Source organism: Haplochromis burtoni, unplaced genomic scaffold (genome assembly GCF_018398535.1).
Source record: "Haplochromis burtoni strain Fernald_Lab_line unplaced genomic scaffold, NCSU_Asbu1 Contig_762, whole genome shotgun sequence".
NCBI classification, from domain to species: Eukaryota; Metazoa; Chordata; class Actinopteri; order Cichliformes; family Cichlidae; genus Haplochromis; species Haplochromis burtoni.
The window spans coordinates 30,626-49,530 of NW_024583123.1; the positions used below are offsets into that span (position 1 = coordinate 30,626).

General features: G+C 37.4%; 1 protein-coding gene across 2 annotated transcripts in view; it reads right to left on the reverse strand.

Moving 5' to 3' along the window:
* The window catches only part of raly (RALY heterogeneous nuclear ribonucleoprotein), a 101,340-nt gene that overhangs the window by 25,453 nt on the left and 56,982 nt on the right, over positions 1-18,905 (reverse strand). For both annotated transcript variants that reach the window (XM_042215568.1, XM_005950193.2), the window contains exon 2: positions 2,118-2,446. In XM_042215568.1, the coding sequence (XP_042071502.1) occupies positions 2,118-2,373 (256 nt within the window). In that variant the 5' untranslated portion in view covers positions 2,374-2,446. The remainder of the gene's footprint in view (positions 1-2,117; positions 2,447-18,905) is intronic.

Here is an 18,905-nt window from a genome sequence, read left to right on the forward strand (position 1 = left end):
AGTTTACCTGCTGCTCCATATGCCTCACTGACTTTACCTGTAGGTCCTGCAATTTAAAGAGGAAGCCTGTAAGGGAAACACAAGCACACACACACACACACACACACACTCACACTTTGAGGAGCAAGTCATTTCAGTCTGTAAAAACACCTCATCTGTCAGCTGATCAGCGCATTAAAATTAGTAGTTTATTAGAATAGTGGTTTATGAATCAATACTACTCTCAGCTGATATGATAACCTTGGTTGGAGCACTAACTTTGTCTTTTTATCTAAAGCAAAAGGTCAAAATATTAGTTTGATGACACAACATGCTGGGTTTTTTTCTCATGTTTTACAGTGTTTACAGAAGTTTGAGGACAACACTGAGGCAAATACCTTGTACAGTACTCTTTGTGCCTTAGGTGAGTATTAAACCAGCTTACTGATTCCTCCCTACCTCGCTGGACTAGACTGAGAAGAGAAAGGTGACACCAGATTTTATGAAAACACTTTCGGATGACATAATTATACATAAATTCTTGTAATAATAATATGTGGTTATGCCTGCATATGTGAAGTAATCCATGCTGATTATTTTTATAGAGTTTATTTATTATGATTTGTTTATTATAATTCTCACAAACTAACTAATACTGTGCAGATAAAGTTAGCTATAAGCAAAGTTATGGCAGCTACATATATCAGCCAAATTCTATATTCTGCTTATTGATTTACTTTTTTTAATTTAACGTTTAAATAGTTGGAAACAAACAGGATGAGTGCAATCTACTTCATGTATATGTATATACGTATGTTCCCCATGAATTTAAAAACTAATGGTTATGATAACTGACAAACATGTTGCACGTGTGTTAAAATGTACAAAAGCAAACCTCATGGGGCATTTTTAATTGCTGCATAACTGATTTTGTGATGTTACTGACCATGATTCAGGAATATTGTCATATTTGGAAAATATTTGGAAATTCATATGATTTAAGAATTCGAGGACTACAGCTTGTTTTGTAGACCTCAGGCTGCCCAAGTCTCCTGAAACCCATTCTAGTGAGTGGTCGTATTACAGGTGAACTGTTAATTTTACTGTGTCTGAAAATTGCATGATTCTTCTTATGATGATTTTCTTTTTTCTGCTGTATTGCACATTTTTTTGCTTTTTTATGACTCTATTTTTTCAAGCAGTCTGTTAGCAGAGTTTGTCTTTTGACAGTTTCAACATAAACTGTCTTCATGTCATTGGATGTATTGTTTGAGTCTTCTGTTAAAAAGGAAACTGAATCCCTAAGGTAGTGGCCATGTTTAAAAAGTGCCTCAGAGAGGGGGAAACAGACAGGATAAGAGAATGAAAAGATATTTGGTACAGAAAAAGAAGATGGCTTTTATATGATTTCTACAGCAACACACGCACACCTACACAAAAGCTGCAGAGGTGCAGAGAGCATCACTTAGAGGCCCCTTAGCTGTCACAGCTTTATCCTCCATTACACATAAACACACACACACACACACACACACACACACACACACACACACACACACACACACACACACACACACAGAAATGCTTCTTTCAGTTGCACTCATTCACGTACATTCTGAGAGAAGCTATTAAAGAAATGTGCTTGAAGCCCTGCAGTGACTGAGCATAAACCAGTCGAGTTCTTCACACCAGCTCACTGACAGTTCGTCTCTTCCTGCTTCGCCGGGGGACCAGGCAGGGGGAGAAAATCACTCCAGCAGCTTAAAGGCACACTCCGCTTAACTGTTTTTGCTCCACTGATATGGTTTTTTCCTCCGCAATAGCAAAAACAAAAAAATATGAGAGAGAGACAGACAGACTAAAGACCAAATTGAATGTAATGATGCTTAAGGGTTGTCACAGGTTAGAGAGTTTTGTTGTAGTCAGAGCTGCTGGATGTTAGTTTTATTATAACAAAACTGTAGATTCTGAAGCCATTAATCTATCAATCCTTTTGTGGGTTACAAGCTTCAGCTGAATATCTAATCCAATAGACCAACAGTGTCTTTTCGCAATGTGGAAGTCCTAAAAGTCAAGTTTTATTCATCTTTTTTTATTAAGTAAAACTACAATTCACATGCTGTTTCACATCAACTCACCGAGTGTTTGTCCTGCCAGCACCCTGCCGTTCTCCCCAATCACAGCTCCCCTGGCATGCCTCTCACTGGCGTACTGGACAAAGGCATAGCCCTTGTGCACAGAACAGCCGAGCACACGGCCATACTTGGAAAAGATGCTCTCAACATCAGACTTCTTGACCACCGCTGTATTCAGGTTGCCAATAAACACCCGTGAATTGATGGACTTTGGGTCTGTCTTGTTGGTCACATTACTGGTCTGTACCTTCACTGACATCCTGGAGAGAATGGCGATGGAGGTAAGTGCCAAATGGATGGATTGGAAGGCAGCAATGTAGACAGACAAGTATCTGGAGAGAGAGAAGATACATTTTCAGTTTCAGTGACAGATAATAGAGGACAGCTGCAGGAGTCTCACTGACAGACATTTAAGAATTATTCTCATAACTGAGCAAAGAGGTAAATGCTGATTTCTTTACCAACATTCTTCTTTTTCAACACACTAAATTCAGGGTAGACTGATGTCCCATCAAAAACACAGACAACAGCTGTATATGTATGTATTTCTCCACACAATACCAACCAATTACTCTAGTTATGCTGATTATTTTCTGAATTCTTCTTACGTTTTTTCCCTCTCCTCCCACTTCTTTTCTACTTCATTAGTCATAAAAATTGGGCCTTTAATTTTAGACTGAAAGAAAATTAGTTTTCTTTGTTGAATAAACAGGCACTCGATCATTATTCATACAGATTTAAAGACATCGGTGCACATGATATGACTCATTACAAGGATTTGAAAGGTTATTTTCTAAAATTCAAAGTTCTTTTTTGCAAAAATTCATCTACATGTATAAACATTTCTTCTTTGATGAAGCCTGTTTTTATTTCGGGATCAGATGATCCTAAACCATTTGTTAGTTATGCTGCTTTAGGTTCAAACCACTTTCTATAATCCACTCAGTCTTCTTCTTCTTCTCCTATAGATTTATTAATTAAAGAGAATAAATACAGCAAATACTGAAAGAACAGCCGATCAGCAATAACTGCAGTAACTAAGCTCTTCTCATTCCTCTAATAAAGTCTTTCACAAAACAGAGACTAAAATTGTATTTACTTATAATTATGTGTACAAATTACTAACCACTTCCATAAGTGAAAAGGAAAGAACAGCTACAGTCTAATCTGAATATCTAGAAAAACAATGATAACAAGCAACAATGTTGATCTGATCCAATAAGTTATGGTGGCCCAAAATGCAGCTGTTTTATCACGAGACAACCAAAATCGATGACAGAGCAGAATTTGAAAACTAATATAACAAGCATCACGTAGCAATCACCACCCTCTCCACAAAGTGATCTCCTCCTTTTATCTGTGTTAATAACAGCTGGATAAATGAGTAAAATGAAAGATGGGAAAAAATGATAAATAAGGAAAGTAAAAAACATTTAAAACATAAAAGAAGATTAAAAGGGTCAAAGAAAAAACACTATCAATCAGTAACATAAGAAGAACGAGGAAAAACAGAACAGGTGTGTGGACAGTGAAGCATCAAAACAAAGAAGGGGAGAGAAGAGAAATGCTGATGGCAAAAATAAAAGTACTGGCAGCTCCCAGTGTTATCCCTCAGCCTCCTAGTAGATGCACCTGTGTTTTGAAAATCCTAGTGGATTTTCAGAAAAGCTGATCTTGAGGCCAAGGCCATGGGATTTGAACTAGATGCAGCTGTGGTATCAAATTTAATTCATTTTTTCAATTTATTGAGTTCACAGGATTTTCAGGAAATTTGACTTCTGACCTTAAACTTGGGTTCAAGGCCACAGGGATTCACCTATCAGTTTGAAAGTCTTATGTGACCTTGTTTTTGACTTATCAAATTTATAAACTTGGTGGTGCATGCCCCCCGCCCGTCCGAATACTGCACATGCACGGAAGGATGTGAAACCAAACAAACTTAATCGAAAGTTTAGGAACACTTTAATCTTTCTTTAGAGTCAAAGTACTGATACTTCTGTCCTCCACACCCAAGATTGCTTTGCAAACAGGAACTGCTGATATTTGATTCATACCAGTTAACAGTTTCCAAAAACCAGTGTTAGAGTTTAAGCCCTAAACAAAGCCCTAAGTGAGGAGATCTCAGGTAACTTATCCACCATTGAAGAACTTTTAACTACTTCTATCACAAACCGCTGTAAAGCTCCAGGAGATCATTGCTCACTTGAAATTTGATTCATCATGGCTTCATTGTACTTGGCATTCAGATATAAACTTGGCATTTACAAAAAGCCAAGGGAATCATGCAAATGAGTGAGTGATTTATGTAAACTACTGATAGCAGAGTAGTGGGAGTGAAAACTGACAGATGAGTCAGCAGACAGGAGATGGAAAAATGTAACTTGTTGTTCTGTCAACAATGACATGAAACAGAAGAACTTTGGTACACAGAAAACAGCGCTAAGTATAATAGATGAAGGAGCTCAAAGTATTCTGTGGGGGCTGGAAATCGTGCCAAACACCAGAACAATACAAATATTCAAAGCTTTGTCAGACTCATCAATTATCAACAAACTTTTGAGTTATCTTAGACCTTCTGTATGGACATTGGAATACTGGTTAGAACAATGACCCCTCACCCACTGCATATTGTATAATACACAAAGAGGCACAAGTGATTAAAAAAAACAAGGTAATTCTGATAAATATGTTGGTGTACACTTTTCTGTAATTATAACTTTGGTCATGGTATATCTTCTCCTTTCCTCTCTATCAATAGAAATATCCAGCAATGAGTTAGAGTTCTAGGAAGCAAGATTTTTTTTGTGAGTTCGTGCTGTGTGAGTGTCTGTGTGTGTGTGTGTGTGTGTGTGTGTGTGTGTGTGTGTGTGTGTGTGTGTGTGTGTGTGTGTGTGTGTGTGTGGTGTGTGTGTGTGTGTGTGTGAGAGAGGGGGGGCATGTTTGTGAGTATTAAACCAATTTTTTAGTTTCAGACCTGCAACTCGAGAAAAGTTAAAAGGTTAAAAAGTCAGGTAAAACCAACTTCCTTTGTGTACATGTGCGTGTGTGTGTGTGTGTGTGTGCATTGATGATCTCTCGTCCTTTCTCCACTGACCTTCCCAGTGACAGAGCTGTCTTAAAACTGATTGGTGAAACTCTAATAAATCAAATTGAGCTTGGCCTTGAGGACCTGTGTGTGTTTATGGCTGTGTGTGTATGTGTGTTTGTTTGTTTTAGAGGTCCACAATTAGTGGACAACAGAATAGTGTTGATCCAGCACATCCAGTGTGTTTATGTGTATGGGTGTGTGGGGGGTGGTAAATGCATTAAGAAAAATGAATGACGACTTTGGTAAATGTAAACAGGTTTTGACCTGTTTTGAATTGCGCATACATAACAAGGTTAAGGTCCTAACAATATAAAGCACCTAGAGGCAACTGTTGTTGTGAATTGACGCAATATAAATAAAGCCAAATTGCACTGAACTGAATTGAAGTGAAGGTTAGGATTTTATTTATTTATTTTGTTTGCCATTAATATAGCATTACTGCACTCTACTGCAGGAACTTATCAACATCCCACAGATGTAAATTACTACAAAAAATTTTAGGCACTAGAAATATGTTTATAGTCTTATCCATCCCACAATACCATTAGCAAGGCATTTAACTGGTAATAAGGTCATACTACAGCATGAAAGCATACAAACAACATAATTATAGCCATACAGTATATTTTCAGCAAAAGGAAGATGAAAAACCCTCTAAAAAATAATTGATTGACAGTGTATGTAGATACTGAAATAGCCTAGAATTCCTGAAATAGCTTTCTGGTACATAACAAGTGTTCCTGTGCTGGTACACATCTTATTAGCATAAAAGGTTATACAAAAAGTACACAATGCACTATGAAGAGGCTCTCACTGTACTTGGATGAGGGTCATAGGATCAACATTATCAAGCATTAAACAACAAAATGCAAACACATTATATGTCTCTGCTTATCCTCAAGTTCATTAAGCAAATTAACATCCTCTGTTTGAGTTTTTTGGATCAATGACACATGCATCCAATGAATCTGAGAACTGACTCTAATTTTAATATCAATAATAGCTTTTAAGCTAAAATGAGCTTCAAGGCATAGTTGTTATTTTATTTTTTTTAAACAGTTTGGATCACAACCTTAATTATTGCAGTGATTCTGAAAACAAAGTTCTTTTAAGGCAAAGATGCATGTCAGGGATGCATCTTTGCCACTCAGCCGTAAAAGTCAGTTTGAATCTTAGTTATTTCGACCTCAAGGTCAAAGCAAGTTGTTTGAAAATCTTGTGACCAGAGCAATCAACCTCAAAACTCAGCACATCTGTGTTGAGCTAAGTTGTATAACATTTTTAATGGCAGAGGCGCAGTATTACGAACTGTAATAAAAACAAGAGAAATATTTGAATACAGATTTAGATTCTCAAAAATGAATATTTTACATTTTCCAAGGATGTCACAGTGTTGCCACTGTTGCCAGTTTGTGTTCCTCTGCACACAAAGGTCTTCAAAAGAGCGCCATACTTGCTATCAAAAAGACAAATAAACCTTAGACCAAAACAATACAAGTGTTTCAATGATGTCAATGACACACATACACATACTGCATATCTATTTAAAAAAAGTAATGTGTTAATTTAAATTTTTATTTGTCATTGATATTTGGAATTTTTACTCTTTTCATCTTGTAGAAATAAGACATTAACCACATTTGACACACTGTTTATTTCCCTGAAAACTCATGTCATGGCTTGACCTAGTGCCCAAAACCTCAAGAAAAAACAAGCATCCATGGTAGGTGCTCTAAAGCAAACGATACAGACTCTGCGAGATTAAGCTGACCTTGTGCCAAGTCCAGTGCAGATCAATGAAGTCAAATCACCCCACAGTAATATGAAATGGACTTACTCCCTGCTCTGTGTGTGCAGGATTAACATGCAGATAAACTCCCCAGGTTCAACGATGCGCATTCATTAAAATGTCCACCTTCTGAGTCTTGCAAGAGAAAAGCCCAGCTTTACACTAAAATTAGCTTTATTTCCTGAGTGTTTAATTATACCAAAGTTGGACATGTGCACGCACATAACTGTAAAAAAATAAAAAAAATAAAAAAAATCACCCAGGATGTTTCTCTCAGTGATCCCATGTGTGCAGGATTAGCAATTAAAGCTAACACCATACGGTAATTGGCTGTGATTATAACGATGGAACAAATGCGATCTCCAGGCACTGTTGGAAATATCATAATTAGGATTTTAGCACACACACACACACACACACACACAATTTGCATGCATCAAAATCTTGATGCTGATATCAATGATTATTTTTTTACCATTAAGCATAGTTCTGACACAACTGGAAATGTATGGGAATTGATGAGAAAAAAAATCCACTGCAAATAAAACATAACAAGGCAAATGTCTGAGACAAGCTGACAAGTTAAATACTGTTGAAAGATTAGGTTTTTAAGGCAGTCACCCTTGGGCCTCAGTGATACACAGTATGATCCATGGCGTGATTTTATATATTTCACCACGGCCGTCCTACATTATGTAATTTCCTGTTTGCTGATCTTGGCTTCGTTCAACGTACCCATGTTTAATTCATGTTACTTTTGTAGATACAGTGCTGTGAAAAAGTATTTTCCTCATACTGATTTCTTTTTTTTTTTTTTTGCATATTTATCACATTTACATTTACATCAAACAAATTTGAATATTAGATAGAGTATACACAAAATGCACTTTTTAAATAATGATTTCATTTTTTAACAGGCCCTATGTGAAAAAGCCCATAGAATAAATTCTAATAACTACTTGTGCCACCCAGTAAGAACTGCACTCAAGTATTTATTTGATAATTGACTCTTTCATACTGCTGGGGAGGGATTTTGGTCCAGTCCTCTTTGGATCCATGCATTCTCTTCTGCTTATCCTTATCAGGGTCACAAGAAGGCTGATATCTATCCCAGATATCGCGAGACATGGAGTACACTGTGGACAGGTCATCAGCCTGACACATGGCTAACACAGAGAGACATTCGCACTTACATTCACACCTATGGGTAATTTAGAATCACTAAATAACTTAATAACTTAACCCCATTAACTGCATGTCTATGGACTGTGGGAGGAAGCCAGAGAGCCCACGCAAACACCGGGAGAACATCCAAACAGAAAAGCCCCGGCCTGGTGGTGGAGTCAAACTTAGGACCTTCTTGCTGTGAGGCAACAGCAAGAAGTCTGCGTCTCGATGATCAACAAGATGTTTTTTTGGCAAATGTGACACGAGCTTAGTAAAAAATGTTCTTTTTGTTCTGCAGTTGTTTTTCACCTTAGAATCCTCCCATGGATGCCAGTCTCTTTCTTGTTGTTGCATCATAAAAACTGACTTTAACTTAGACGAATGAGGCCTACACTTCTTTAGATGCAATTTTAAAATCAGTCTAAATGATCACCAGTTCATTATGTTATGTTTCAAAATCCTTGCCTTACAAATATTGATCATGTGAAGTGCCCGAAAAAGGGAAGAGATGTGCTTTCAGGAAGATCAGCCAGAGAAGTGTGTTTGAATTGAAAGAAATTGTGACTCGGAAGGGAGACCACAATGTGAATGATATCATAAAAAGTTGAATTTCAGTCTGGAAGATGACGGGTGATTCTGCCCACAGTGAGGAAAGGTCACTTCACCACCAGGGGAGGCAGCAGGGAGAAACACTTCATAATGATAAATAGATGAGACAGCAGCACATTTGGGATTAGAGTTACTTCGACAAACTGTGCTCACAACCCAAGGTGGTAATGCTGTGATAGAAAGAATCACTATGGGCTTACAGTCAATACTCTCACAGTCAGCCCCGTGGCTCAAGCTCAGATACGTTCACAAACATTATTGACCTTTAAAACTATAAAGATGGCTCCTGCATCTCCAGAGCTTTGCATTATAGAGAAAACAGGTCTCTCTTTTTCTATAAAAGAGAGAGACTTGTCATGATGGTTATGAAAAAAGTACTGAAAAACAAGCAAAAAGGATTGTTATTTCCGTATTTAGCAACTTCTATTTGGTGATATAGCTTTGTCCAAACAGTTCCCAAGAGATCACTTTACACCTTTCCAAGTAAATTTCAAGAATAGAAGAAGACAGCCTGAGGCATTGAGGCCCCCATACAGTAGAATAAGACATCATAATGACAGACATGACATGATTCAGATATAGCGTAAAAAAGCGGAGGCTGCAAAGGGGCTTTCGGGTTTGAAGCAACTATGGGCAGTTTAAAGCAGTTTACACAGCGGCCCCCGAGAAGATCTGCCAATCGGTTGTTTGGAAGAACATCAGTTTAGCCATCGGCTGATCTGGGCTTTGGAGTTGCCAGGCTTGCAGATTAGCTTAGCTCTCCTCCTTTTAAAGGATTAATTTAACAAAAGATTATATGAGTACAAATATGTATAGAATAATGTATACAGAAAACGAATCGTGTATGACTTTTGCGTTGCAAGAAGTTCTGCAATGACCATCAAACTCTTCATGATGCCACTGGCTGATACAGTAGCAGGAGGTACTAAACCCAAGACTGTTACAATTTTGTCTCAGTTATCAAACTAATATTAACCTTAAACCTAAGAGTAAATCACAGATAGCAGCATAAAACATTGAAGAAAGGGAAGAAATAGGATAATGAAATCAGTGAGAATAAGTAATAATTGCACAGGAAGTGATAGATTATTTGACCAAAGTCTAATCTGTTTTTGACAGCCATGCACAACAATACTGCAAGTAACTTAAATACAATTCATATTGCCCATTTCAGTATCGCTCCTGCTCTCATCTGTCTTCAGTAGTTACCCATCCGTGTAATGACTCCAGGATATAATGCTATAATGCCAGACTGTAGGGAAAGGCCCTCGGGCAGAGTTTAAGATAAAGGGTGACCAGCATATTTGCAGTTATTGCCTCACAGCTGTTGAGCTCATTTCTGGGTAACTGAGGATTGCAAACTCAAGACATCTAAATCACCTCTAATCACATTAGTCCTATTTTTTTAAGTTTCTGTTTAGTAGCTAACCACCTATACAGTTGGTGGGTGTAAGATTGCACACATGAGTCTGCTGCATGAGCTGCGTATGTCGGTATGACAGATTCTATGCTAATTTCTGAGACAGTAGTTAAACATATATACAGTGCATCCCACCAAGCAGCATGGTACAGATTTAGAAAGTTAATGATTATCAAACAGCAGTGGGAAGACTTGAGGTGGAGCTGGTATTCAACTCATTGGGTATGTATGAAAGGAGGATCTGAACTTTTTGAACTGCCAAGGACAGTGTCTTAACCCTTTTTAGTGAATACAGCTAATTTGTGCATTTGTTGCTCTGTGCGTGTGTGAGAAAAAGAGAAAGAGGGAAAGGAAACATGGGTGTTTGTCAGAGATAACAAGGCAAAACTGGACTAATGTGGTAAAATGAAGACTCCCCCTACACAGACACACACACACACACGGTGATACACTGTCATGGTGTGTATGAGATGTGCCCATTAAATAACAGGAAAAGGTTTATTTAAGTCGAACCAGTGTTAGGCTCATTATTTATTAGCCACAACCCATGTTGAATATGTTGAACATTTGACCTTCAAGCAGAGGCTGGCAATTATTTTCTTACCTTGCGCTCTCTTGGACGCATATATGTTTGGACTTGAATGGATGATGTGTTCCACAGGCATAAGGAATATTTCCATCACTCCCTCTCGTTCACTCTCTAGCATATATACACATCACTCACTCACTCTTTATTTTTATGTTTGCAGTAGATTAGCTAAATCTGGTGAATGTAACATTTGCTGAGTGCATGAGCTCAAATATAAACAAGTGTATTTGTAGTGATGCATATACGGTACCACACGTTAAACTTTGACACAAAAAACAACCTTGGTAGCTAGTTGAAATTCCTTCATTGGAGATGTTTTTTCCCTACCCAGTCCATTCTTAAAGCCCAAGACCTTGTGACACAAGTACCCATGCAGCCCCAAATGTACACAGAATTGTTGCTTGAGGTAACAGCTGTGGCTGGATGTGAGGATAAACTCAGATCCTTGAAAGGCACAGAGACATACTTTCACTTGGGTTTTTGGCTTGATGTATAACTGAAGAGTCAAGCTGCACCCCCGAGCGAGGCTGGAGGCTGGGCTAAAACACACACTTGCACATACACACCAGTTCACACTTCACACATAAATCTGCATGGAATTAAGACTGGAAATTCACAAACAATCATAAAAATTGCATGTTAAGAGCCTAACTCAAAGAAATGCAAATAGCTTATTAAAAATGACAATAAAACAAAAACTCACATCTTTGTACTTGATACATGTTTAATCTCACCTGGTTTATTTTGAACTTGGCCGTTACAGCTAAATGCCTAGCCCTACCTTACCTTAACCTAATTTGATCCAAGTGTAATTTTAACCCTAAAAACAGCCTTTAAAAGTCTTTTTGAAGGAAGAGCTGGCCAAACATCACTCACTCACTCACATGGTTAAAATGTAACATTTCTCTTCATAGATAGCGCACGTTCTAATTTTGAATCACCATGGAGTCTTAAATGAAAACAAAGTTAAAATTCTCATAACTTTTTACCAAACACTGTAAGTTAAGCTCAAGTTTTCAGTTTGAGAAGTGAAGGATAAAAACAACACTTTCTATTTAAGCCATCCATCTCCACCTCTACCCTTTTGCATTTTTCTTCGTCTCTTTCTTTAGCCCTGTTTGTTTGTCATTCCTTCTCTTAACGCCACCTTTCCCCCCCATTGTTTTACCAACAGATCAGCACAGAGCCATGTGACTGATGCCACTTCAAGTCCCAGCAGCCTACGAGCTGCATTCATGTAGAATCACTGAGATTTGGTGAACTGTGCAGAGAAATGTGGCTTTGGAGTCCAGAGCAAGAAAGGAAAACAGGGAGAGCCCATTTATCTGTTACTATAGAAACAGTATCTCGTTAGACTATAACCTGAGGATGATAAATATACTATGAATATGAAGTCCATTCAAGATTCATTACACTTCACTGCAGTCAGAATCTTAAACATTTACAGCAGTCATCCAAAAACCACATACAAGTCGAGTTGATCACAACAACCCATTACTGGCCTCTGAGTCTTCCAGTGAGGGTATAGTGAAGTTCATATCACAAACCATTTTGTTGAAGTTAGAGAAAGAATGCAGCCGCCCACCTGATGGTTTTCTTCATGCAATAAAAGTGCCACTGTTGCCTTTTCTACTCTTACTGGAAGAAGACAGTATCTATTGCTTGTCAAACATTGTCAGGAAAAGTGAACAAAAAAAAAAAATTAAAAAATGACTGGAAAAAAAATATAGTACACAATTAAAGAATTGAATGCAATGCATGAATTAATGTTTGAAAGCATGTATAGCAGAGGTGGACAACTGCAGGCTTCAAGGGCTGGTGTCCTGCAGGTTTTAGCTAGCACCCTGGGTTAACACACCTGAATCAAATGATTAGTTCATTACCAGGTGTCTGGAGAACTTCAAAACATGTTGAGGAGGTAATTTAGCCATTTAAATCACATGTGTTGGATCAAGGACTCATCTAAACCCTACAGGGCACCAGTCCTTGAGCTGCCCACCCCTGTTGTATAGCATAAATTGGGGGTATTGGGTGAGGTTCAGTGAATGGATGCATATAGCATTTGGCTGTGCTACACATTTCTTTAAAGGCAAGTTAAAGGAATTATATGCTGATGAGTTGAAGAAGGCTACTTTAGGTTTGTTAATCTGCCACCCAGTATAGTTTAATACTCTTAGTTAGCGTATTGTCTGTCTTGTCTTAATGTTGGTTTATAATGGAGCACTGTGACAAAAACAATAATTTCCCCCAGGGATCAATAAAGTATTCTGATTCTAAATATGTCATACAAATGATAATTTAATTACCTTCATCTTCAGTATGAATGTGTTGATAACTAAAAAAGTGGCTCAAAAATTAGTTTAAGGGAGGTGCTCATCAGAACTACAAACTGGGTTAGTATAGCTGTCATGGTTTGCAGGAATTTGACCCAAACAAGAGACTCAAAACAAAAGCTAAAAGAACACAAAAACCTTTATTAAGGTCGGCTGCAGTACAAAAAAACTCAAACAGGCATGAGACAATGAAGCAGTAACAACCAGCGCAGGCTAACACAACAAGCACACACAACAAATAAACATAAGAGCACGGCTATATATACATAGAGAGACACTGAGGGTAATCAGGGCAAACGAGGATACAAGTGGGAAATGAGGAACAGCTTAATCTAATCAATACAAATGACACAAAGGAAATAAAACTAACAACGAGGCACAGAAGACGGAGGACTATGCAAGTACAACTGGAAATAACTAAATGAACTACTGAACACAGAGATGACAATTTGACATTAAGAGATAAGAAGGTATAGGTGAGTGAAGAATAAACAAAAACACAAGAAATCAATTATTTACACCACGAAGTGCAAAAGCCTGAACACTAAATCAGAAAGGTATAAACTAAATATTAAAATGGAAAAAGGAAAAAAGAAAGATTGTGACATTTGTAATTAGCATCAGTTTTTATTTTTATTTAGAGTCTTTGGGTGATTTCTAAGTTCTCTCATTTCTGTTTAGATTTCATTTTAAAAAAAAAATTACTTTCATTTAAGCTTTTATTAGATTTTAAAACCACATAAGGTGTTAAAATAAAAACACTTGTCATGTAGTCATCCCTGTCTGAATAATTATACTATTCTAATTGCGGATTGATTTGACCAAAATGACTGAAGAACTTTTACAAAATACATTAACTGTATCCAGCTGTTGTGATTCAGCACTAAATGAAAGGCTTGAGAACACGTGGTATAGACTGTAATTCTTATTGTGAGAATTGCCATCAGTAATACAGTCTGATGATGCACGACTTGTTTGTATATCAACTTTTGATTCAGGACTCGCCAGCGAATTTTGTGGAGCGAGAGAGCTGCAATGAATAATAGATGTATTTTGGAAAATGAGTGTGATCCTTTAATTTCTTAAAGGAAAATAAACAAAATGGATAATTTAACAATTACCAGAAAACTCTTGCTGCCTTTCCTCCAGTCTTACTCTGCCTTGTTTGGTTTTTGTGACTTTCATAGTAAGGGAAAACACTACTCTAACACCACTCTAAACTCAGTGGCAGGGTACCTTTCATTTCTGGCCTCATTTTGTTGTTTGGTGGTTTGTTTTCTTCAGGCAACAGGGACCACAATAAGCACATTACAGCCTTTCATCATAAAATAATTTCTGGAGTGCTTTGAACATCAGACTGCGATGATGTATGTTTAATATTTTAAAAGCAGCTTCAGGGTTTTGGGCACCATATTTCAATAGTTTCCAAAGTATAGATAGTTCTCATTTTACAGTGTCCAACCAAATTGAACTTCCTAGAAATAAACACCATTACTTGCAAGAGCACGGCATTGTTATTTGCTATTTATCTGATGTTATTTGAAATTCGATGTAAAAATTTAGAACGATTTCCTGGCATAAAATGTGGTTAATTAGAAGTAAAACACCAGCAAACTGCTATAAATCCCAGTGCTGAGGTCTCACTGAGTAAGCCATTTAATATACCACTAAATACTGGCCACTGGAGCATGCTGTCTTTGTATAGAACAATTTGAGATGTATTAAACATGTGTGTGAGTGCAGGGATTAAATGAATGCATTGCTTTTATCCTTACTGTTGTCATTTGATTGAGATTGCTCACCATATTCATTGGGATGCACTTGGTCCAATCCTGCAATAGGTTTAAAAAGATTTCCCTTACAACCATGAACATATTGTCACACAAAAGTCTTTTAAGTCCAAGTTTCTTTGACTTAAATTAATATAAAATAAACTCCCCACAATTTTAGAGAAGAAATGGACAGTCTAAGTCCAGTCAGGCCTCGAGCAAAACAATACAACGGTCAAGGAAACCAAACAAGAAAAAAGGTAAGTTCCTTCAGATATACAGTATCACTGCAGTGTAAAGAGACTTATTGCTGAGGCACAATTAACTGTTGCAACAAATAAAGTTACAACAACACTAGCTTCATCAAGTTTACACTAACTACCTGCAAACTCTACTTGCCACTGTGTGACCTTTGGCACAATGGCAATTATTTGATGTCCAGCACCCTTTGCAAGAAGAGCTATTATTTACTGTCCCTTTTTTTTTTTTTTTTAAATTCTGCAAAACACTAAATAAGAAAGGCAAGTAAGAAATGAATGAAATAAAAGAAAAAAGTTATAGAAGCTGCATGTGTTTGGTAAGTGGCTGAGACAAGGATTCTGACGATATTACAGCTTCTAATGGTGATAGTTACATGTTCGACAGCCCACCGTTCACCACTGGCTTCACCACAGATAAGTCCTCAATTCCCACTCAGGGCAACATTAGCTGTCTCCACTGCGTCCACAGGTTGCCTATAAATCATTGCCATGCAGGCCAACAAGGCAGTAATAGAGACAGATAGTCCCTCTTAGACTGCATTAATGAACTGTTGTTCCTGGAACCAGGGAAGCCAATGAACGGATCAATACTGCATTGTTTTCTGCTTTGCAATCACTGCAGACTCAACATCTGTTCACTATGAGCTCAGGTAGGCAATTAATAAGAGGGCAACCTACATTTCATTAAATAAAAAATTTATAGATCCTCAAGAATGAATGTATCCGCCTCCATTTTGAGCTGACTAGAGGTGGAATGGCTGTAGTCCAACTTTCCTATTCAGGCTGCATTTATCTGCTCATTTCACTTTTTTTCAGTTCCAACATTCATGATGATATTTTTAAAAACGCACAAGTGTACACAAAATTCCAGTTAGTTTGTAGCTCAAGCACAAGCTTGAGAATCAGCATATATCACACATTCAAATCAACAATAAATACTGGATGAATTACTGTCTATTTTAGGTCTTTCTAGAGAACCTTTTACATTTTTTATCACAATGCAGCACATAATTTTCTAAACCAATACAGACCCACACATCATCAATAATCAAGGTGCTGCTAATTGATTTTTCTGATACCCTGAAGAAGTGAATCAATACCAATAGCTATACTAGTTAAAATGTAAATGACAAAAAGTCAGCAAAAAAAAAAATCCTATTTTTTGTCATCTTTAACTAATCTACCAACTTTATAATTCTTCATAATGTTGTGATTCACCTTATTTTTCTTTTTCATTTCCTGTCATGTCTGCTGTTCCCTCCCTGACTTTCCCTTCTTTCTTCCTTTCCTTCCTTATTATCCCTCCTTTTTCTCTTCTAACATCCCCTAGAGTTCTTGTTTCATAAAACCCTCTCCTTCTTCTTCTCTCCCTCTCCATTTGATTTTCTACCCTTTAAACTTCTGCTCTTTTCACCCACCGATTTTCCCTGTCTCCCCTTTTCATGACTTTTTAATTGCATTTCATTCTCTCTTCCTCCATTTTCCCACTCCTACTCCTGTATTCTCTTCTTTTCATTCTTTTCTTTCACACTGTCGCAACTCTTCTTCCTTCTGCACCTTCCCTTTCTCCTCCATCCTCATCATCATCCCCCTCTTCCTCCCTCCCTTGTATCCCCTCCCCTCTCTCTCACAGCATTTCCTGAATTCCTTGTTCTCCAGATGATGAACGAGTGGTTGTTCCACTCATCCATCTACCGGGCAGCCTCATCTATCTATCTACTGCCTGCCCACACACACACACACACACACACACACACACACACACACACACACACACACACACACACACACACACACACACACACGACATATATATAAAAAAACAAACAAACATGCACACTGGAACACACAACCAACATGAAACCCAGACACAAACTGAAAGTGTCTACAATGAAATGAAGTGTATTTGAATATACTTGGCCCTGCACACAAACATGCAAACACACACACATGTATATATCCTCCAGCAGGATGTGTCAGTACAGCTTCTGATTAAAGAGCCTCTATAGAAAATCAATACCTCTTTCATTACAGCCTTACCTCTCTTTCTCTCTCTCTCTTTCTCCACCTTCAGTCCTTTTCTCTCCATCAAGGCTTCCCTGCCTCATCCCTCCAGCTCTTCACTTTGCTTTGTTTCAAAAATGTTTTATTGTAAAAGCATTGGAGTGGAGTACAACAAATTGACTGTTGACAAATTATAATATACAAACTGCTGTACAATATAGTCAAGTAAATAAAAGCACAAGTTCAGTTGTGCAGTTTTTATTGATTTAATATCAAGTTGTACTTGTACCAAATTCCTCAAAAAGTAGACCTTACTCTTAGGTCGTATAATGAAAAAAAGGGCCCTTTTTCACAGCAAGCCAACAAACCATTTGAAATCACTCCTGATTTAAAGTTGCTCTTCTTTGTCCATCAGAAGAATGAAGGACTAAAAGCATAATAATTCTTCACAACTGAGGCACCAGGAAATGAGACACAACAACATCATCATTTTTCAGTCTGTCTATTGATAAAATTAAATCATCAGACCAATAAATAAATACATCCATTGCTCTTCCTGCTTGGTAAACAACCATATCATCAAAGAGCCACACCTCCGGTGCATAATGCAGGGTCTCCCATTTAAATTCTAAGCCACCACCATTCTCACAAGCTGAGCAGTGTTTAACATGAAAATCAGTCTAACCATAATGTTTAAGAATTGCAGTGTACTCCTTTTAGAGCCAAATTAAGATTAAATTTTTTTTACATTCATCAACTTGAATTAGCAGCTTAGCAACCGGTTTGCTTCCTTTGGTCAGCTGTAAGCTTTTTATTGAACCCCTTATCTCTCAGTTCATGTTACCTTCATAGCTGAATAAAATAACCCTGGTTCTTGTTTTGTAATTCAATTTCTTTTCACTAGACATTGTTCAAGGGAGCACAGGAGCTGAACATATTAACCTGTTATTTCACGTGTAGCTTTGTGGTAGTCATATAATAAACATTAGTAAAAAATGTAAGCAGTAGTGAACTGATTAATTAGATGTGATCAGACATTATTAAATTGCTTTGAAAATGCTTTAGTTTTAAGTCAAGAGTGTGTCTTGTGGCTTTACCATAGTGATGGCCGTTGAGGGTCATGTCAGTGTGGTAACTACTGTGCTTTCATCAAAGTGAGCGGAAATATTTTACATGGCCACAGAAATACACCTGAATATGCCGAGGTCTGTGTCCTTGATTAATAAAAGTACAGTTATAAATACCTTATAATTTATATACATACGACTTGTCTAAACTGATTTCTTTCTTGTGTTTTACTTGTTTTTCACCACCTTCACCTTTGCAGTTGTGGATTATGGGATCAACACTTAATTCAGCACCCTAGAGGAGATTAAAGACTGAGCTGTTAAAATCCGTCCACTCTGGATTTGTCTGGTAAAATAACATGTACTCCAAACCTTGCATCAATTGGGATGGAATTTATGCTGTAGTGACCTGTTTTAACATATTTCCATGACAGAGTGCATTTTTTTAAGCGTTTCTTCTAAGCACTGACAGAAGACACTACAGCTGAGTGTGGGCTTTGCAGGTTAAAGATGCATCACAATCTTTCCATCAAACAAATGAACTGAAAAGTAGGAGTTTTGTGTTTGATTTGCTTCATTAGCACAAATGCAGACTTTGTCGTTATTCATACCACATCACTTAAAAACAGTAAAATTGTGGGAAGAGTCGTGTTATTTTTTGCATTCCCTCACATATAGTGTGTTGTTTTTTAAAGT